This window comes from Mobula hypostoma, chromosome 4 (genome assembly GCF_963921235.1).
Source record: "Mobula hypostoma chromosome 4, sMobHyp1.1, whole genome shotgun sequence".
NCBI lineage: Eukaryota > Metazoa > Chordata > Chondrichthyes > Myliobatiformes > Myliobatidae > Mobula > Mobula hypostoma.
In genome coordinates, this window is record NC_086100.1 from 77,419,250 (window position 1) to 77,441,893 (window position 22,644).

Below are 22,644 nucleotides of genomic sequence, written 5' to 3' on the forward strand. Positions count from 1 at the left end.
CCCTCTAAAAAGATAAACCTTGTCTGCACTATTCTTGGGGAGACTCCAAAAGAAGATAAATGCCCAGAGACTGCATAATCCAGCACCTTTTTTCACTAGAATATCAATTTTACCTGGAGTGGATCACATCTGTAATCATTTTCTGGGTGAATCAGTGAACATTGTGAATTGGTTCTGGCACACATAGTGCTGAGTGGAGGCCAAAAGACTTCACATAAGACTACATCTTTGAATGCCTACTGACTGAGAGCCAGACAGGCATCTGACAATCTAAGAAAAGTTCCATCCATTAAGACAGTCAACATGATATGATTAAAGACTTCCATTCTGGCACAGAGATTTTAATCAGTATTTGAGTGAGGTTGAAACATTCAACCTTCTGAATCAAAGGTAAGAATACTATCACCTAGTTAACCTAACAACATTGCAGGGAGCACACTGTGTACAAAATACAAATTGCAACTAAGGGATTTCATTTGCAGTATGTAGTTCTGTAGGTTTTTTGCATCATTGATACTAATGAAACAGATTTATGTCTTTTATCATTAACTTCTTGGAGCCCTTGATATTTGAACCCTTGTCAATATTATGGTTGCAGTCAAATGATACAGTTAATCGTGACAGCGCTGCCATTCTGCTAGGCAAAATTATCCTATCTGTCAACCGATTCTGTAGTTCCATGTTTACAATTGTATAGAACCATCTCCTGGTCAGAGATGAGAGCTATTATGGAAACATCGCACTCTCCAAGAAGCAAGATAACATCAGAGTAAAGCTTGAGACACACTGCAAAGTCTCCTGAGTGTTGTTAAGATTGACTGCAAACTATTACATGGTGTCAGAACTGGGATGAAAATGGATGGTTTAAAACTCCCAGACCATTTGACATCAGATGAAAATGAGCACAGACCTTTGAATTTTACGCAGGAGTGACAAAGTAGGAAATTTAGGCTAAATCTTTAACATCCCAGAAGAATATTACTTGTGCAAATATGTCGAATAACCAGCTTTAAGTCAAGAGGAGAGGCTTTGATCAATACAGAACAGATCAGAAGAAAAAGACAAATTCTTGTTCAGAAAATACAAACGTTTGTGTATTCAGTCTTGTTACAAACAGAAATGCATTCATCAGCACAAGCAAACAAAACACTCCAAAAGAATATAGTCTAGACCTACAGAAAGCAGAAGAAATCAATATACTCTACCAAAATAGCTAAGCAATTCAGTGTTGGCCTCAAATGAAACATGTTATTCCATGCAGTGGCAGAAATCACATTGATCTGTAAGGGGAGGTCATTTCTTGAGAATTTGATTGATTGTTCTTGAGGAGGTGTCAAAAATGATTAATGGGGACAGGGACAGTTTTTTGTCTACATGTGTTTTAGTAAAGCGTTCAATGAGGTCCCTCATTGTTGACTGATGCAGAAGTTTAAAGCATCTGGGATTCATGGTGACTTGGGGTAGATTGGATTTAAATTTGGCTTGGCCATAAAAGTTCAGAAGGCTGTTATTTGACAGGAAGTCTGTGACTAATGGAACATCGTTCCACATGATGCCAGGACCTCTGTTGTTGGTAATGTATACAAATGATTTGGATGAAATATAGGTAGGCTGATTAGCAAGTTTGCAGACCACACAAAAATTGCTAGAGTTGTGGATGGTGAGAAAGGTTGTCAAATTGTTCAGCAGGATATAGCCCATTTGGAAATATGGGCCAAGAAATAACAGATGGATTTTAGTTCAGACAAATGTACGGCTGCACTTGGGGCGATTAAATGTAAGGCAAACTACAGTAAATGGCAAAATCATCAAGAGCAATGATGTGCAGAAGGATCAGTTCCCTGAAAGTGGATATAGGTTGTAAAGAATGCGTACGACTTGCTTGCCTTCATCATTTGCAGCACTGAGTATAAAAGTTGGCAAGTCACATTACAGCCATATAAAACTTTGGTTGCTATGCTTTTGGAGTATTGTTGCAATTCTAGTTGCCATACTACATGAAGTAAGAAAGGTGCAGAGGAGGTTCATCAAAATATTGACTGGATTGGAGATTGTTTGCTGTCAGGACAGGTTGGACAAACTGCTGTTTTCTCTGGAGCATTGGAGGCTAAGGGGCTATCTGATAGAAGTATATGAAATTAAGAGGAGTGTAGATGGAGTCTTTTTCACAGGATTGGAGCATCAAATAATAGAGGGCATAGTATTAGGGCTGGAGTAGGAAAGTTTAAAGACTTATGAGGCAAGTTTTTTTTACACACACAGAAAATGATGGGTGCATGGAATGCCCTGTGAGGGGAGGACAAGGAAACAGTATTTAAGAGGCTTTTAGACAGGCACATGGATCGTCAGGGAATGAGGGATACAGACTATATACCTGCAGATCAGTTTTGCTTAATTTGACGTTGTGGTCATCATGTGCATAGTGAGCTAAAGGGCCTGTTCATTGCTGTATTCTATGTTAATCTGATTAATGGATAAAGTTTGGTAAATTACAAAGAGACATGTATTAGTATTTAACAAAAGATGTATCTGCTGATTTGCTATAATTCCAAAGCAAAATCATCATCATGACTATTATGGGAAGTAATTCAAGACAAAGTTTGCAGACTCACTTGTGTTGAGGGGTGATTTTGAATTTATATTCAATACAATATGACTGACAGAATTATTTATGTATTGCTGAAAACCGCAGCTGAAATGAAATGACCTACTATTGGCAATTTATAAGAGAAAAGCCAAAAAAATTGAGCAACCGTCAGGTAAAGCTGGTTATATGTCCTGGCCAAAATTTTAGACTGATGTAATGAATAATTGTAAGTACTGAAAATGAAAACCTTCTTTGAACTTAGATATCCAAACAACAGGAATTCTGCAGATGCTGGAAATTCAAGCAACATACATCAAAGTTGCTGGTGAACGCAGCAGGCCAGGCAGCATCTGTAGGAAGAGGTGCAGTCGACGTTTCAGGCCGAGACCCTTCGTCAGGACTTAGATATCCTGCTTCCTATCCTAGCTGGATATCTAAAATAAAATATTTTTAGAAGAACTGAAGTTGCTGAAAATATAAAATCAAAAAAAAAATTATGGAAAAATCTTAGCAGGTCAGGCTACATCTGTGGCCTGGGTTGTTTCAGTTAAAGATCCTTCATTTTTAAATATTAACTCTGTTTCTCTTCCCACAGCTGCAATCTGATCTGCGGAGAATTTACTTTTTTTTTGGTTATTCAGCATTTACAGTCTTTTTTGTTATTTTCATTTACTTTTTAAATTTACTACAATGCCTGATAGAACTGTACTCTGGTCTGCATTTAAAAAAATTGGTTATGTCTACATCAACAGAGAACTTTGTTGATGTACTTAAGGACTTGGAAACGTTGAAGAAAGGAAGAATGTTGGGGTATATTGTTCCCCATTGGCATACATCTGATATGCCTGCAGATAGTCTATATCCCTCATTCCCTGTCTGTTCATGTGCTCGTCCAAAAGCCTCTTAAATACTGCTATTGATCTGTTTCCACTACCTCCCCTCACGGCACATTGTTGGGGGACATTGCGCATCAGTATGGAGTATACTGAAAAAGAACTATTATGAAAATTGCTGGCCTAAAACCTGTGTTACAGTAGTACAGAGACTTCAAAGGTACATTGATTAATATCAAAATAAAGAAAAATCAGTTATGTGTCAGGCATCTTGAGAAAACTGAATGCTGTTTCAAAAACACTACATTTTTTTCAGAAGTTGAAATGTTCTGTTCTGTCACTTGGTCAAAAATTGTAGGTATGGTACATCTTAACTGATAGGCATTACAAAAACAAAAAAAAAGTCTGGAAATGGAAAATGAGCCCACATTTCAAGGGCCAGAGCAGTTCAAGCGGGCAGCTCAACACCACCTTCGCAAGGGCAAATAGGAATGGGAAATTACTGGCTCTTTCTTCAGTTAGTCCTGACGAAGGGTCTCGGCCTGAAACGTCGACTGTACCTCTTCCTAGAGATGCTGCCTGGCCTGCTGCGTTCACCAGCAACTTTGATGTGTGTTGATGGGAAATTAAATTCTGATTCAGCTCTTGAAAGAAAATTAGAAAAATGATCATATTTGAGAACAGCCAACAGCTATTGCAGTAATCAGGGAGTTGTTTTTTGAAATGTTAAACCAAGATCACACCTGCTCTTTTAGGAGGATTAAAGAAAACTTATAGCACTGTTTTAAAAATCCGAGTGACTTTCTCCATTTTGATTTTTGAAACCATCCCTCAACCAGCATCATTAAGAATACAGGAATCCATTATTTTATTGCTGTTTGAGAGGCTTTGCAACTGACATCACAGAGTTATAGAAAAGTACAGCACATAAGCAAGCCCCTCAGCCCACTTAATGCATGCTGAAACATTTAACCTGCCTACTTCCCATCAACATGCATCGGGACCATAGTCCTTCATACCCCTACTATCCATGTACCTGTCCAAACATCTCTTAAACGTTTAATTCAAGCGCATATGCATCACGTGTACATGCAACTCATACCACACTCTCACGACCTGTGTGAAGAAGTTTCCTCTCATGTTCCCCATAAACTTTTCCTTTCACACTTAACCCATAACCCCTGGTTGTAGTCCCACCCAACCAAGTGGAAAAAGCCTGCTTGCATTTTCCTATTGTATTAAGTGCGATGACAGTGATAAGGCGTTGGAAGTGCTTAACTTGCTGTAAAATACCTTAGCATGTCATGATGTTGTGAAAGTGACTATATAAATGCAAATCTCTCTTTTTTGATCTTGATCAGAAATTAGTGGAATAAAATCTACAGTGCTCAAACCCACTCTTGTCAATATCTAATCTCTGGCTAAGGAAAAGATGATATAGGCAAGACTGGTCGGAAGTTGTACATATCAGTACAAATGATAAAGATAGAATAAGGGTTGAGCATCTGCAGAATAGGGAGCTAGTTAAGAAGCAGGATCTTGATGGTAGTAATCCCTGGATTATTAATGACAGAAATAGAAGGAGAAGCTGATGAATTTGTGGCAGAGGAGCTGGTACATGGGGCAGGGACCAGTAGGATCTCTCCTGGGCTAAAGGCAAGCTGTACAAGAGGAAAGACTTGCATTTGAAGGGTGAGCAGTTTCAAGTTCCCGGGTGTCAATATCTTTGAAGATCTATCCTGGGTCCAACATACTGAAGCAATTACAAAGAAGGCACACCAGTGGCTATATTTCATGAGGAGGAGGTTTTGTATGTCACCAAAGACTAGCAGAGGTCTAGAGATGCACTGCAGAGAGCATTCTAACTGGTTGCTTCATTGTCTGGTATGGTGGGGTCACTGCACCGGACTGGAAAAAGCTGCAGAAAGTTGTAAACTCAGCCAGCTCTATCATGGGCACAAACCTCCCCAGCATTGAGAACACCTACAAAGGTGTTGCTTCTAAAAGGTGGCATCCATTATTAAGGACTCCCCTCACCGAAGATATACCCTCTTCTCATTGCTACCATCAAGGAGGAAGTACAGAAACCTGAAGAGAGACACTCAGCATTTGAGGAACAACTTCTTCCCCTCGGCCATCAGATTACAGAATGTACAATAAACCCATGTACACTACCTCACTATTTTTGGTCCCCTTTTGACATCACTTATTCAATTTTATATAGCTGTAATTTATATAGTTGTATTTTATGTATTACCCTGTCCTGCTGCCACAAAGAAAACAAATTTCCTGACATATTGACAGTGATCAGCCTGACTCATGATTCTGAACCAGGAAAATTTGCTGGTGCTACATAGTACGATATAAACTAGATTGTTAGGAGCTGGGACTCCAAGCTAGAGCAAGTCATGGGATAAAGCAGTGGCAAGTGAAAGTAAGTTTAGTAATCAAACTAATCAGGGACACACTATAGACAGGAAAAGGAATACCCAGTTAGTCTGTATCCATTTCAATGCATAAGGTTTAAAAGGTAAGGTGGATGAACTCAGAGCTTTGATTAGCTCTGAGGACTGGTACATTATAGCCATTATAGAAACATAGCTGGGAGAAGAGCAGAACTGGTAGTTCAGGATACAGAATGGACAGGCATGACAGAAGTAAGTGAAGACAGGATGTCAACTTTTTAATAGAGGGGGATATAACACCGGTGCATTCTCAGTGGATTGTCCAGTGAGGCCACATGTAGAATTTAGAAATAACAAAGGAAGGGTCACTCTATTGGGGCTGTATGATTGACTCCCCCAATAGCCAAGAGGAACTTGAAGAGCAGGAGTGTAGAAAAATTGGTCATAGTTCTAAGAAACATAATGCTGTATTAGTGGGAGGTTTTAAGATTCCCAGTTTTGACAAGACCACACATGTATTAAGGGCCTGGAAAGGGTAAAATGTATGCAAGGATGTTTCCTGAGTCAATAGGTAGACGATCCTACTCGGGACAATGCAATACTGAACCAACTCCTGAGGAACAAGGCAGTGTATGAACTGAAATGGCAGTCTGAGAGCGCTTTGGCTGGAGTGACCATAACTCTTTTTGCTTTAAAATACTGATAGGAAGAGATAGAACACCTCCACAGGTTAGGGTGCTAAATTAAAGTAGAGCTAATGTTGCAGGAGATCATTTGGATGCAAATGTTTAAAGAGAATGGAATGAAGTGGGAGGCTTTTAATACTGTTATATCAAGAGTCCAACTGCAGCCTGTTCCTGGTGTAGAGTAAACCAGACAACTTTAAATAACATACATCAAAGTTGCTGGTGAACGCAGCAGGCCAAGCAGCATCTATAGGAAGAGGCGCAGTCGACGTTTCAGGCTGAGACCCTTCGTCAGGACTAACTGAAGGAAGAGTGAGTAAGGGATTTGAAAGCTGGAGGGGGAGGGGGAGATGCAAAATGATAGGAGAAGACAGGAGGGGGAGGGATAGAGCCGAGAGCTGGACAGGTGATAGGCAAAAGGGGATACGAGAGGATCATGGGACAGGAGGTCCGGGAAGAAAGACGGGGGAGGGGGGGGTGACCCAGAGGATGGGCAAGAGGTATATTCAGAGGGACAGAGGGAGAAAAAGGAGAGTGAGAGAAAGAATCCCTTCTCACAATTCCTCTGACTCTGCCGCATCTGCTCTCAGGATGAGGCTTTTCATTCTAGGACGAGGGAGATGTCTTCATTTTTTAAAGAAAGGGGCTTCCCTTCCTCCACTATCAACTCTGCTCTTAAACGCATCTCCCCCATTTCACGTACATCTGCTCTCACTCCATCCTCCCACCACCCCATTAGGAATAGGGTTCCCCTGGTCCTCACCTACCACCCCACCAGCCTCCGGGACCAACATATTATTCTCCGTAACTTCCGCCACCTCCAACGGGATCCCACCACTAAGCACATCTTTCCCTCCCCCCCCTCTCTGCATTCCGCAGGGATCGCTCCCTACACAACTCCCTTGTCCATTCGTCCCCCCCATCCCTCCCCACTGATCTCCCTCCTGGCACTTAGCGGGTAAGCGGAACAAGTGCTACACATGCCCTTACACTTCCTCCCTTACCACCATTCAGGGCCCCAAACAGTCCTTCCAGGTGAGGCATCACTTCACCTGTGAGTCGACTGGGGTGATATACTGCGTCCGGTGCTCCCAATGTGGCCTTTTATATATTGGTGAGACCCGACGCAGACTGGGAGACCGCTTTGCTGAACATCTACGCTCTGTCCACCAGAGAAAGCAGGATCTCCCAGTGGCCATACATTTTAATTCCACATCCCATTCCCATTCTGACATGTCTATCCACGGCCTCCTCTACTGTAAAGATGAAGCCACACTCAGGTTGGAGGAACAACACCTTATATTCCGTCTGGGTAGCCTCCAACCTGATGGCATGAACATTGACTTCTCTAACTTCTGCTAGGTCCCACCTCCCCCTCGTACCCCAGCTGTTACTCATTTTTATGCACACATTCTTTCTCTCACTCTCCTTTTTCTCCCTCTGTCCCTCTGAATATACCTCTTGCCCATCCTCTGGGTCACCGCCCCCCCCCCGTCTTTCTTCCCGGACCTCCTGTCCCATGATCCTCTCGTATCCCCTTTTGCCTATCACCTGTCCAGCTCTCGGCTCTATCCCTCCCCGTCCTGTCTTCTCCTATCATTTTGCATCTCCCCCTCCCCCTCCAGCTTTCAAATCCCTTACTCACTCTTCCTTCAGTTAGTCCTGACGAAGGGTCTCGGCCTGAAACGTCGACTGCGCCTCTTCCTATAGATGCTGCTTGGCCTGCTGCGTTCACCAGCAACTTTGATGTATGTTGCTTGAATTTCCAGCATCTGCAGAATTCCTGTTGTTAACTTTAAATAACTTTGGTTTACGAGATACTGAGACTCTGGTCAAGAAAAAAAAGCATACATTGAGTTTAGGAGGTGGGAGATGAGGTAATGAATCCCTTGATAGCTATAAAAAAAATTAAGAATACTATTAACAGGGAAATTAAGAGAACAAAGAGAGGGTTTGTGAAGGATTTGATAGAACATAGAAAATCTGCAGCACATTATAGGAACTTCAGCCCACAATGTTGTGCCGCCCACGTAACCTTCTCTAGAAACTGTCTAGAATTACCCGACTGCATAGCCTGCTATTTTTCTAAGATCTATGTACCTTTCTAAGAGTCCTTTAAAAGACCCTATTGTATCAGACAGGAAAAGTTAAGGAAATTCCCAAGAAGAGTTGCAGTTATAATAAAAGTAAAAAGGTGGGTCAGGGAGAGCGTTTATCCCCTGAGGGATCAGCGGGGCTCCAAATGTCTTGAACCATTGGAGATGGAGTGAATTTTTAGTAACTATTTCTCCTTAGTGTTTACTGAGGAGAAAATCATGGTTGCTGTACAGCAGGAGTTCCCAACCTGGAATCCATGGACCCCATGGTTAGTGATAGGGGTCCATGGCACAAAAAAGGTTGGGAACGCCCGCTTTAGAAACAAGGGAAACAAGTGGAGACATTTTGGAGAGGGAGATGGTACTTGCAGCCTAACAGTGCATTAAGGTAAATAAATCCTGAGGGCCTGACTGAGTACATCCTTGTGATTTGTTGGAGGCTATGAAAGGTATGAAGGTATGAAAGATGTAGCAGAGAAATTGTAGAGGCCCTTGCAGAGATATTTGCTTCACTCCTAGACACTAGTGTAGTTTCTGAACACCCGACAGTGGCTAATGTTGTTGCATTGTTTTAGAAGAGTAGCAAGGACAACCCAGGACACTACAGGCCAATCAGTTGTGGGGAAGTTACCAGAGGGATTTCTGAGGTACTGGATTTACAAGCATTTGGATAGACATAGTCTGATTCAGAGGAATCAATAAAGTTTTGTGAAAGGAATGTCATGCTTTATGTACCTTTTACGAAGAGGTAAACAAAATAGATAGATGAGGGTAGGGCAATGGACCTGCATAGAACAGTACAGCACAGGAACAAGCTCTTCAGCACAAAATATTGCCAAACTAATTAAATTAGTAATCAAGCAGCTCTCTAAACTAATTTCTTCTGCCTACACAATGTCCATGTTCTTCCATTTTCCTCACATTCATGTGTCTCTATCAAAATGTCTCTTAGAAGACTCTAATGTTTCGGCCTCTGCCACCACCCCAGATACCCGCCACTCTCTATAGAAAACTTGTCCCTCACATCTCCTTTAAAATTACTTCTTCTCACCTTAAATGCATGCCCTCTAGTATTAGGCATTTCAACCCTTGTTTAATTTATCTGTTCCTCTCACAATCTTATAAACCTTTATCAGGTATCTCTCCAACTTCTGCTGCTCCAGAGAGAACAACCCAAGCTCGTCCAACCTCTTGTTATAACACATACCTTCAGATCTAGGCAACATCCTGGTGAACCTCTTCTGGACCTGCTCCCAAATCTCTACATCTCTCCTGTAATGGTGTGGCCAGAACTGTATGCAATACTCCAGAAGTGGCCTAACTAGAGTTTTATAAGACTGCAACATAACTTCCTGAGCCAAGATCCCTCTGCTCACCAACACTTTTTAGGATCTTGCCCTTAACAGTGTGCTGTCTCTTTGTAGTTGACCTACCAGGGTGCAACACCTCACATTTAAGTGAGTCAAACTCCTCCTACTATTTCTCTGCCCATATCTCCAACTGATCTATATTGTGCTCTATTCTTTGCCAGTCCTCTATGCTGTCCACAACACCAATTATCTTTGTATCATCAGCAAACCGAACCACACCCCCATCTACATTTTTATCCAGATCATTTATATGAATCATAAACAGCAGAGGTCCCAGTACAGATCCCTGCGTATCACTACTAATCATAGACCTTCAACTAGCATAAGTCCCTTCGACCTCTACCCTCTGTTTTTATGGGCAATCCAGTTCTGAATCCAAACAGCCAACTCACCATGGATCCCATGCATCTGAATCTTCTGGATGAGTCTCCCGTCAGGGACCTTGTCAAACACCTTACCAAAATCCACGTTGGAAGCATCCATGGCTTGACCTTCATCGATCATTCTTGTCACCTTGTCAAAAAGCTCAATCAAGTTAGTAAAACATGACTTTCCCCACACACAGCATTGCTGACTCTCCCTAATTAGCTATGGTTTTCCAAATGCTCATAAATCTTATCTCTAAGAATTCTCTCCAGTAACTTCCCTATTGGTCTTTAATTTCCATGATTATCCCTGGTTCCTTTCTTGAATAATGTAAAATTAGCTACTTGGCAGTCCTCCAGGACCTCACCTGTGGCTAGAGAGGACACGAAGATATTGGTCATGGCCCCAGCAACCTTATTACTTAAGAGATCCAACACCACCTCCTCCTTTACCTCAAAATGCCCATCAATACACTCAACACTGATCTCCATATCCTCCTCATCCTTCTTCTTGGTAAGTACTGATGTAAAGTACCCATGGAGGATCTCAGTCAAATCCTCTACCTCCAAGTAAATGTTTCCACCCTTTATCCTTGATTGGTCTACTCTCTCCCTAGTTGTCCTCTTGCTCTTAATATACGTATCAAGTGCCTTGGGATTCTTTTTCAGTCCTACCTGCCAAGGTCTTTTCATGTCCTCTTCTGGCTGTCCTAGGTCCCTTCTTGAATCCTTTTATGGCTTCTTTACAAACCCCAAGGGTTCTGTTTGATTCCAGCTCACTAAGCTTTACATACTTTCCCATTTCCTCTTGAGTAAATTCATTAACTCTGTCGACACCCAAGGTGTTCTTATCTTACCATCCTTGTCCTTGCTTCTTACTGGAATATATATATATGTATCTTGTACTTTGTGCAGTTGGTCTTTAAACACCTTCCACACGTTACATGTGGACTTGCCTAAAACAGCTTTTCCCAATTAACTCCCTAGCTCCTGTCTATGGCTCTTGTAAATTGCCCTGTCCCAATTTAATACACTCCCACAAGGTCCACACTTCTCCTTATCTTTTGCTATCTTAAAAACTAAGAAGTTGTGGTCACTCTTCCCTAACTGCTCTCCCACTGAATGGTCAGTCACCTGGCCAGGTTCATTACACAACACCAGGTTAGTACAGCCCCTCCTCTTGTTGGAGACCTACATATGGATTTAAGAAACCCTCCTGAATGTGCATAACAAATCCTGCCCCATCCAAACCTCTTGCACTCAGAAAGTGCCTGTTTATATTAAGGAAGTTGATGTGCCCCATGGCAACAACCCTCAATTAATTGTAATTAATTTAGATCACTTTGTAGGATCTGTTTTCACTTTGATATGAAAAAGTCTTTTTCTGTTATCAGTGTAAAAAATAAGCCAAATTAAATCCACTGTGATTCAATGTTGTAAAACAATAAAACATGAAAACTTCCAAAGGGGGTGAATAGTTTTTATAAGCATTGTAAATGATTTAAATGCAAATGTACAGGGTTTGATCACTAGGTTTACAGATGTCACAAAATTAGGAGTTGTTGATGGTGAAGAAGGTTATCAGAAGATTTCAGAGGAGTCTTGATAAATTAGGGAAGTGGACAGAGGAGTGACAAACGGATTTCAATACAGACAAGTGTGTTATGATGAATTTTGGAAAGTCAGACTAGTATAGGACTTATACTATGAATGGTAGAGCACAAAGGAGTGAAATGAAACAAGGGGAGGCAGGAGTGCAAGTGCATTGCAGTGCAATTACATGAAAGGGGTATCATAGATAAGCTGAATAGTAAAAAAAATTGGCCTTCATCAGTAATGACAATGAGTGTAGGAGTTGACACATTATTGTTGCAGGTATACAAGTCATTAGTATGAATTTAGTGGTATGTTACAAACAGGGGCCTGACTTTGCTCAGTCAAATTGTCCATAAATTATTGTTCATCCTCGTTCATATAACCTGTCATCAACCAACTGAAATCTGACAGCTGGTTTCACTTCTGTACATTATGCACGAAACCACAAATGCAAGCACGATTCCAGCTGCATACACATTGATCATACTAACCATAACACTATGTCAGTGATTAATATTGCTAGATATGTCCGAGTGTTTTGCATTCCTTTGACCATATATAATACTGTGAAAAAGAAAATATTGTTTAAAACCTTCTCTATAGAGGCATTGTAAATGCCAACTAACATAACTTCATGTTTGCTTTTCCCTGAAGTAAAACAGCATACAAAAACATTAACTGAGTGCCAATCACAAGGATTTCAGATAATGAACATTGTGCAGGTATTTCCTCAGAGCTTTCTCCAACTGCTCATTGCAACTTTGGTAGACAGGCATTAAATGGGTTTTCTATTGATCCTCTGCTGAAATTCAGTCAGCCATATACAAGTGAATGGGTGCTCCACATCGATTCTGCCTCTTACTCCAGACAAAAAAATAGAGTGCCTACTGTCACTACTGTGTACCGTCACTAAATCTGTTGCAATAGAGGGATATTATTTACCTAAAATGAACACAGTGGAGTTCAGCTCCCTAAAGGTTTGGGTCAATAAATTCTGACAAAAAAGGAGGCAACAACTTTGAAGATTTTTTTTCCCTTTTCTGAGGCTTATATCACTTTAAACTCTTTGATTGCTACATTTATTTCACAAGTCAATCTTGCCATCTGAAGATAAGTGTTTTATCTTCATTTCATGGCCTTTTCTCTTTAGGCTATATTGTGATTTTTGTACATTTCTCCTACAAAAGATCGAATACTTGGATGCTCTTGAGTTAAACAAGTGGCTGTATTTATATCCACTTATTCAGAAAACAAAACTTCCGATTTACACAGCTATAGTCTATTCTTCCTTGATGCAAATGCTTGGATTTCACTTATACTGAAATGTAAAAATTGAGAATCTCCTAGCAGAATGTCTCATTAGAAGATGGGGACAGAGCATGATAAAGTCATTAGATGAACTGTCAGAGTCCTTATTTTGTAGAAGCAAATCTTAGCCTTTAGTCAGCTTGCTTTATACCATCAAAGCTGGACACAGTTCAGCAACTGAATGAATCAAACCCATTGCCCATGTTTCTATGCAGATGTGACAGAGCTTCAGATGAGAGGAGAAATCTGTTTTAAGTCCAGGACTTAAAAGCTGGTGTTTAAGGTGCACCCTTCCCACACTGGTTTCTTGAAAATAATGCCATGGAAACAGATACATAACTCAATCAACAAAATGTATTATCTAGTTAATGTTGCTGTCGGAGAGACCTTGTGCACATATTGTCTGCCATAATTTAACAAAGATTGTTTTTTTCAAAGTACTGAGATTTCCACTGTATTGAACTCAATAAACTAGAGTTAACTGTTTCCTCCCAACAACATTAAGATGCGATGTTATTTTCTCAACAAGCGAAGTGTCCATATTTACTGCTACGTTTCATTCCAGGGTTTTGGAAAGGTATGTTTCTCTTCATACGGTGATGGATAATGTTCCTGGGAAAGGGAAGAATAAAATTAAATGAAACAGCAAGAACAGACAGGCAGATTTTTGGATGAAGTCTAATAAGATTTTCCTGTTATTTTATTTCCTCTTGCTCTGGTGCATCATGTTCTGGTTGGCAACATAGCAGATGGGTTTGCACAAGTAGGTGAAGGTTTTGCCAACATTGCGAAGGCAGAATTTCAATAATGACACATCACAGTTTAATCTCCTGTGCTAACATGTTGGCTAAAGTATTATGTGTGCACTGTTCTAAAAGCTGAAATCAACGTTTATCTTCAATGGAAACATTAGGATAGTGCAAAGAAATTAAATGAAGGGTGCATTCTCAGATTAAGTCCTCTGACACTATTACTCCTTGGGAACTGGAATGCTCTTACTTGAGGCACAATCTTCCTAGAAATTTACTGTAACAGCAGATCATGGCTTGGTAGCCGTGCTTGTGGACAAGACAAAGAAACGTGGAGGGTCAGGTAGTGTTGAGGAAGTGGTAGTCTGCAGAATGACTTAGACAGATTAAGACAATGGGCAAAGAAGTGGCAGATGGAGTACAGTGTAGGGAAGAGCATTGTGGAAATACTAAAGGCATAGACTATTTTCTATATAGGGAGTGCATTCAGAGATCAGAGGAGCAAAGGGACTTGAGAGCTGGAAGGTTAATTCAGCAGTAAGAAAGGCATTAATAGCATTCACTTGGAGAGGATGAGAATATAAAAGCAAGGATGTGATGTTTTATAAGGTATTAGATGACATTTGGAGTATTATGAGCAGCTTTGGGTTACAAATCTAAGAAAGGAAGTGCTGGCGTTAGCAAGGTTCTAGAGGTTTACTAGAGTTATCCCAGAAATAAAGGAGTTCATGTATGAGGAGTCTTTGATGGTCTGTGCCTGTACTCACTGGAGTTTAGAAGAATGATGGAAGATCTCATTGAAGCCCACTGAATATTCAAAGGGCTAGATAGAGTGGATATGGAGATGTTTCCAATAGTAGGAATGATGGTGATCCTCTGATTAAAGTCACTGAGGCTGACATGTGAGTAGCCTTCAGGAGGCTGAACCCACAAAAAGCATCCAGCCCAGACAGGGTACCTGGCCATGCACTAAAAACCTGTGCTGATCAACTGGCTGGTGTGTTCACTGAGATCTTTATCCTCTTGCTTCAGCAGAATGAGGTACCCACTTGCTTCTAGCAGGCTTCAGTTATACCATGCCTAAGAAGAACATGGTAATCTGCTTCAATGATTATCATCCAGTAGCACTTACATCCATAGTGATGAAGTGTTTTGAGAGGATGGTAATGAAACATATCAAGTCCTGCCTGAGACATGGCTTGAATCCACTCCAATTTGCCTGCTGAAGCAGTAGGTCCACAGCAGATGCCATATCATTGGCTCCTTACAAAACCTTGGAACATCTTTTCAGCAAAAGTGCTTACGTCAGGATGCTCTTTATCGACTACAGCTCAGCATTCAATACCATCATCCCCTCAAAACTAATCAATAAGCTTCAAGACCTTGGCCTCGATAACTCTTTGTGCAAATTGATCCTGGATTTCCTAATTTGCAGACCGCAATAGGTTCGGATTGGCAACAACATCTCCTCCACAATCTCCAGCAGCACAGGTACACCACAAAGCTGTGTACTTAGTCCCCTGCTGTACTCACTTTACGATTGTGACTGTGTGGCTAAACACACCCCCAATGCCGTATTCAAATTTGCTGACGACACCACTGTCGTAGGCGAAATCAAATGTAGCGATGAATCAGCATAAACAAGAGGAAGTCTGCAGATGCTGGAAATTCAAGCAACATACATCAAAGTTGCTGGTGAATGCAGCAGGCCAGGCAGCATCTCTAGGAAGAGGTACAGTTGACATTTCTGGCTGAGACCCTTCGTCAGGACTAACTGAAGGAAGAGCTAGTAAGAGATTTGAAAGTGGGAGGGGGAGGGGGAGATCCAAAATGATAGAAGACAGGAGTGGGAGGGATGGAACCAAGAGCTGGACAGGTGATTGGCAAAAGGGATATGAGAGGATCTTGGGACAGGAGGCCCAGGGAGAAGGAAAAGGTGGGGGGGGGAACCCAGAGGATGGGCAAGGGGTATAGTCAGAGGGACAGAGGGAGAAAAAGGATAGTGAGAGAAAGAATGTGTGTATAAAAATAAATAACGGATGGGGCATACAAGTTTCCCCCACCATCCGAAGGTAGAGCGTTCCAATGAAACGGTTCGTAAGCCGACATGTTGTAAAGTGAAGAAGCAATTACCATTTATTAATATGGGGAAATTTTTTGAGCATTTCCAGACCCAAAAAATAACCTACCAAATCATGCCAAATAACACATAAAACCTAAAATAATTGTAAAATATAGTAAAAGCAGGAATGATATGATAAATACACAGCCTATATAAAGTAGAAATACTTTTTGCAATCATTGAAGCACTGTCTAGCGCAGCGAAAATCTCACGCATGCGCTCTCGACAGAAGCACTCGGCTGAGGCTCTGTCGGCGGGAGCACTCTCTCCAGTAACATTTAAGCTATGAGGCTGCCAAATCATACCAAATAACAAATCATACTAAATAACACAAAAATACACAACCTATATAAAGTAGAAATAATGTCTGTACAGTGTAGGTTCACTTACGGGAATCAGAATGGTGTGTTAGGCTGATTGTCGGAAGTTGGGGTGGCGGGAAGTGTTTTCTTATCAACACCTTTAAGTTCCCTCGGATTTTCTGAGTGGTGCACTAGTAGAGGCTTAAGGACAGCATCACCAGTGGCATTAATAACAGCCATTAGGGTAAACCTGTCCTTCGATGTCTTGTGTCCCTTAGCCTGCTTTTCTTCTTTCGAAATAAATGTCTTACTCGGCAATTTTTTCCAATAAATTGCAGTTTCTTCACAGTTAAACACTTGCTTATACGAATAACCACCTTCTGTAATTATTTTCTTCAGTTCTGCTGGGAACTTTTCGGCAGCTTCAGTATCAGCCGAAGCACTCTCTCCATTAAACGTTAAACTATGAAGCTGCCCTTGGCTTAGAAACCAATCAAACCACCCGTGACTACCTTTAAATTCCACTTTCGCAATACTTTCATCACCATCGGCCAGTGCTTTCTGTTTCAGCTGTTTAAAAAGACTGACTGATTTCTCCTTAAGTATAAGATAACTTAAAGGAGCACCACGTTTTGGACACCCATCAATCCACTCAAGCAAAAGACTTTCCATTTTATCCATTATTGGATGCCGACTAAGAGAGACCACTTTGCTACGAGCAGAACCAACAGCAACATCGGCAGCTTTCAAGATTTTTTCTCTCTGCGTATAAATAGTGCGAATGGTGGATGCAGGCAAGTTCAACGTGCAGACAATGTCCTTACTTCGTTCACCACGATCGAAGCGCTTAATTATATCTAGATTTACGCTAAGTGTAACACCCTTACGAGCTCTTTTAGGCTTTTCCGATACCTTCGGACTCATCTTGCTAACGGATGCACAAAATAAATCGAGGTAAACCACGTGTTTAAGCGATGGCAGCTAGAATGCAGTTCCGGGGAGCAGCTTGGCTGCTCGGGGCGTGCGCTGCTTTGTTTTTCGCACACCGCCATTTTTTTCGCAAGCCACCATTTTTCACGCGCTGCTTTTTTCATAACAGTGAAAGCACCTTCTGTTAGCGAAAACAGGGTACTAATGTAGGTCTTTCGTAACAGTGAGGTTCCGTAAAGCAAACGTTCGAAAAGCAGGGGACAGCTGTACAGGAGGGAGGTTGAAAATCTGGCTGAGTGGTACCATAACATAAACCTCTTAGTCAATAGCAGCAAGACCAAGGAGGTGATTATTGACTTCAGGAAGAGGAAACAGAGGCCTATGAGCCAGTTCTCATCAGTGGTAGAGAGAGTCAGCAGCCTTAAATTCCTCAGTGTTACTGTTTAAGAGGACCTGTCTTGGTGGGCCCAGCAAGTGAAATTATGCAGAAGAAACACAGCAGTGCCTCTACTTCCTTAGGAGCTTGTGAAGACTTTGCATGACATCTAAAACGTTAACTAACTGTTATAGATATGTAGTGGAGAGTATATTGACTGGCTACATCAGAGCCTGGTATGGAAAAAACCAATGCCCTTGAATGGAAAACCCGACAAGAAGTAGTGCATATAGCCTAGTCCATCACAAGTAAAGTCCTCTTCACCGTTGAGCACATCTACTCGAGGCATTGTTGCAGGAAAGCAACATCCATCATCAGAGATCCCCACCACTCAGGACATGCTGCCTTCTCACTGCTGCTTTCAGGAAGGAGGTACAGGAGCCTCTGGACTCACACCACCAGGTTCAGGAACAGTTATTACCTCTCAACCATACGGCCTTTGAACCAAAGGGGATAACTTCACTCAACTTCACTTGACCCATCACCGAACTGTTCCCACAAACTATGGACTCACTTTCAAGGACTCTTCATATCATTATCAATATTTATTGCTTATTTATTTATTATTATATTTTTCTTTTGTATTTGCACAGTTTGTTGTCTCATGCACAGTGGTTGAACACCCAAGTTGGTGCCGTCTTTCATTGATTCCATTATGGTTGTTATTCTGGTATAGATTTCTTGAGTACGCTCACAAGAAAATTAATCTCAGAATTGTACTGTATATGGTGATGTTTATATACTTTGATAATGAATTTACTTTGAACTTTGAAAGTCTAGGACTGGAAGACACATCCTCAGAACAGAAGGATGTCCCTTTAGAACATAGAGATGGAGGAATTTACCAGAAGGTGGTAACTGTGTGGAATTCATTGCTACTGACAGCTGTGGAGGCCAAGTCTTCGCATATACACTTTGTAGTCACTTTATTAGGAACCTCTTGTACCTAATAAACTGGCCTCTGAGTGTATGTTTTTGGTCTTATCATTGTTTATCAAAAAACAGATACTGAAAACAATTGGGGTCTGAACGATTTGATTCTGGCTCCTTTCTAAAATAGAAACTTATCCTCCCACAGATACTCATCTGTCCACCTAGATTTCTTCACCTTTTCTTCCATTTCACAACCACTCCCTACATCTGTTAATTATTCCACACTTCCCCCTCATCTGGTTCCACCTGTCATCTACTTGTCTCTATCCTGTCCTTCCCTCGCATTCTATACACTGGGTATCATTCCTCTTCCCTCTTAGTCTTGATGCAAAGCCTTGACCTAACAGACTGACATGCACCTTTTCTTCCAACATTCTGTTTTTTTTTTGTTCAAAGGTTAATTTATTATCAAAATATACAACTCTTTAATTCTTCATCTCTGCAGGTACCCTTGAAACCAGAAAGAAAAGAAAAACAGCAAGATCATCAACCCCCAAATCCCACCTCCCCGTAAAAAAATGAACAAAAATGCAACAAGCACGTGAACCCCCAAATCCCACCTCCCCGTAAAAAAATGAACAAAAATGGAACAAGCACGTGAACCCCCAAATCCCACCTCCCCGTAAAAAAATGAACAAAAATGCAACAAGCACGTGAACCCCCAAATCCCACCTCCCCGTAAAAAAATGAACAAAAATGGAACAAGCACGTGAACCCCCAAATCCCACCTCCCCGTAAAAAAATGAACAAAAATGGAACAAGCACGTGAACCCCCAAATCCCACCTCCCCGTAAAAAAATGAACAAAAATGGAACAAGCACGTGAACCCCCAAATCGCTCCTCCCACACAAAAACCAAGCAAAACGGATCAGGAACACCAACCCCCAAATCCCTCCTCCTGCACAAAAAACACGCAAAACAGATCAGTCATAGCAACCCTCAAATCCCTCTTCCCTCACAAAAGCTGAGCAAAACGGAACAGGCACATCAATTCCCTAATCCCTCCTCCCGCATGAAAAAAACAAGCAAAACAGATGAGGCACGTCAACCCCCAAATCCCTTTCCCTGCACCGCAAAATATAACAAGAAGATCAGGCGAAAAAACACAGAATATAAAAACTATAAGGCTGAAAAAAAGATATTATAGTCCAAGTTCACGTCCGAAATGAATTCCAGATTCCAGTATCTGTAGTCTCTTGTGTCTTCTTTATGTCCATTGTAATGCCTTGGAATGCCAGTGATCCACAATGGCATTCAATGTGTTAATTACTGTGGAAGACATGGTATCAAAAACCTGTCACTTCCAAAACAAATGGACTCTGGTCCCCCTCCGCACTCACCTATACCAACCAGCACCTCTCCATCAGGAAAACAGCCTTCTCTCTGCTCCTCCACTTATTCCACCTAACCAGATTCATGCTGTTAAGCTGAATTCAACTTTTTTTTGCAAACAAAAAAAAATCAGGAAAATATATTTAATACTCTGTCATGATCCAAAACCACACAACAAACCATAAAACATTGAAGGACTTGGCTGGTAGCTTTGACATTAAAGATTTTCTTTATATTTTAAATCAACAATTTTTTCATTCTCTACCTCTATTCATCCCTTTGTCCTCCGAACATAATCCAATCAAACGGGAATGGTCATTGTTACTAGATTTCCAGGAAGGAGCACACTTGGCGATTCAGGAACAGCTTCTTCCCCTCTGCCATCCAATTCCTAAATGGACTTTGAAGCTTTGGACACTACCTCACTTTTTTTTAATATACAGTATTTCTGTTTTGGACAGTTTTAAATAATCTATTCAATATAAGTAATTGATTTACTTGTTTATTTATTATTTTTTTCCCTCTCTGCCAGGTTATATATTGCATTGAACTGCTGCTGCTAAGTTAACAAATTTCACGTCACATGCCGGTGATAATACACCTGATTCTGATTCTGACCTCTCATGAAATTCTGATACTGTCTCTGCAGTTAATATCTATAATAATATTAGCAAACATAGGAAAAATTGTGTTCCAACTCATGTTTAACTAATCACAGCTTTATATTTTTCACATTCTTTCACTGGGAGGCAGTGAAGAAGTGATTCAAAACTTCTTAAAGATGTTCAGACACTCCAGGGACAGCAGGAAATATTAGATTTGGACTCACTGCATCAATGCAGATGACCAGCTAAAGAAGTCACTATCAAACATTCCAATTGGCTAGGAGAGCCATTTTGCTTAAATGGAAGGACTCTAAATCCACCTACTGTATTTTATTGGCTTTCCTCCATTATGTCCTGTCTAAGTTTAGAGAAAATAAGAAGTCAGACATTTGATACATCCTTTAAATTTGGAGAAACCTGGCGACCTTTTGTTCAATATTTTCATATGGTTTGATTTATTGCTCTTCCAGTTACTTTCTCGAAACTTTGGATTTGATCAGAAAGTTTCTCTTTTTTCTTGCTTTTACTCTCAGTATGGGCTGCCCAGTCCGCCTTTTTTTTCTTTTTCTTTTTGTTTCTTTTTTTGTTTTTGTTTATAGAGAATAGTGTTTTTTTAATATATAAATATATATTAAAATTATAAAAGTTTCTTTATCTTTCTTCTTTTATGAAATGTTAAGAGGAGAATTGATTATCTTATTTTTTATTATATCCTATTAGATTAATACTATGTATGATTTTGATAATGTTTATTTTATCTTTTATATGTATTGTTATTGATACAGATATTTGTGATAATTCTCCTCGTTCGTATATATGTACCTTTTTTTAAATTAATAAAAATATTGATAAAGAAACAAGTCACTATCCAGGTCCTTATCATTCTCATATGTGATGTTTGCAAAGTGCACGTTATCAAGCCCACTTAAACTCGAGCTTGAGCCTGATTCTAATGCCATGGTTTGCTCTGGCTTTATCCAACTGTCACTCAAAGAAAGATCCTTTGAATCATTTGAGAGCTGATAACAGCTGTGCCTCAGTCAGTACCATAAGGAGAGAGGAACAAGAGGAGAAAATTGGACATGTTTCTTTTCATAATTTCCCTTTTGTGCTCATTTCATAAATTACAAAGGTTTAGCATTGGCAATGAGGAGTATGTCTGCTGAATCAATCCTACTGATGAAATCTCTACAGCAGCAGAGGAATATTTTGATTTTTTTTCATAAAATTGCATTTCTCTTTTTGTATTGCAAAGGCATTGTGGCTACATCAAAGCTAAGCAAGACCCAGATGAGGAAAAAATGCAGTTCCATCATGGTCAAGGTAAGATTAAAGTCAAAAGTTTAAATAAAATCACATTTTATCATATTTCTCTTTAAAAATAAATGACCTCACTAAAATCATGAACTAACATTGACCAGAATATAAGTCGAATGTCACATAATGCCGTCAGCTTCTTAACAATCAGTTGGACTAAAATGGCTTTTACTGAGTGTCTAAGGTAGGGAAGAATAGGCAAGTATAATTAAGAAATAACTGCTGTTGCATATGATGGATCTCCACCACACAGCATGATTAATTTGTGGAAGATGTCATTTGGCTTAATTCTAGATATATATCAAATTGATGGAAACAATTTTGTTTTTCTGCTCCAGATTGATGGCAATGAACCAAAATCAATATTGTTTTTAAAAGAGGATCAGGACTTCTAAACCACTACTTGTTATTTGAACTAAATGTTCTGTATCTCCAAAATTCCCTAGATACAGGGAAGATTCCATTAGATTGGAAAATAGTGAATATAACTTGTTTATTCAAGCAAGGAGAGGGATAGAAATCAGGGAACTACTAGCCCATTAAAGGTGTGTCGCATGGAAAATGTTGGGAAACATTATTGAAAGCTTTGCTTCTCCAACCTGAGTGTGGCCTGATTGTGGTAGTAGAGTAAACCATGTTGGACTGGGAATGGGAATGGGAAGTAGAATTGAA

General features: G+C 40.5%; 1 protein-coding gene across 1 annotated transcript in view; it reads left to right on the forward strand.

Moving 5' to 3' along the window:
- LOC134345414 (ephrin type-A receptor 3-like) overlaps positions 1–22,644 on the forward strand; it is a 380,595-nt gene that overhangs the window by 309,704 nt on the left and 48,247 nt on the right. Inside the window, exon 9 of the mRNA XM_063046042.1 lies at positions 21,911–21,978. Within this exon, the coding sequence (XP_062902112.1) occupies positions 21,911–21,978 (68 nt within the window). The remainder of the gene's footprint in view (positions 1–21,910; positions 21,979–22,644) is intronic.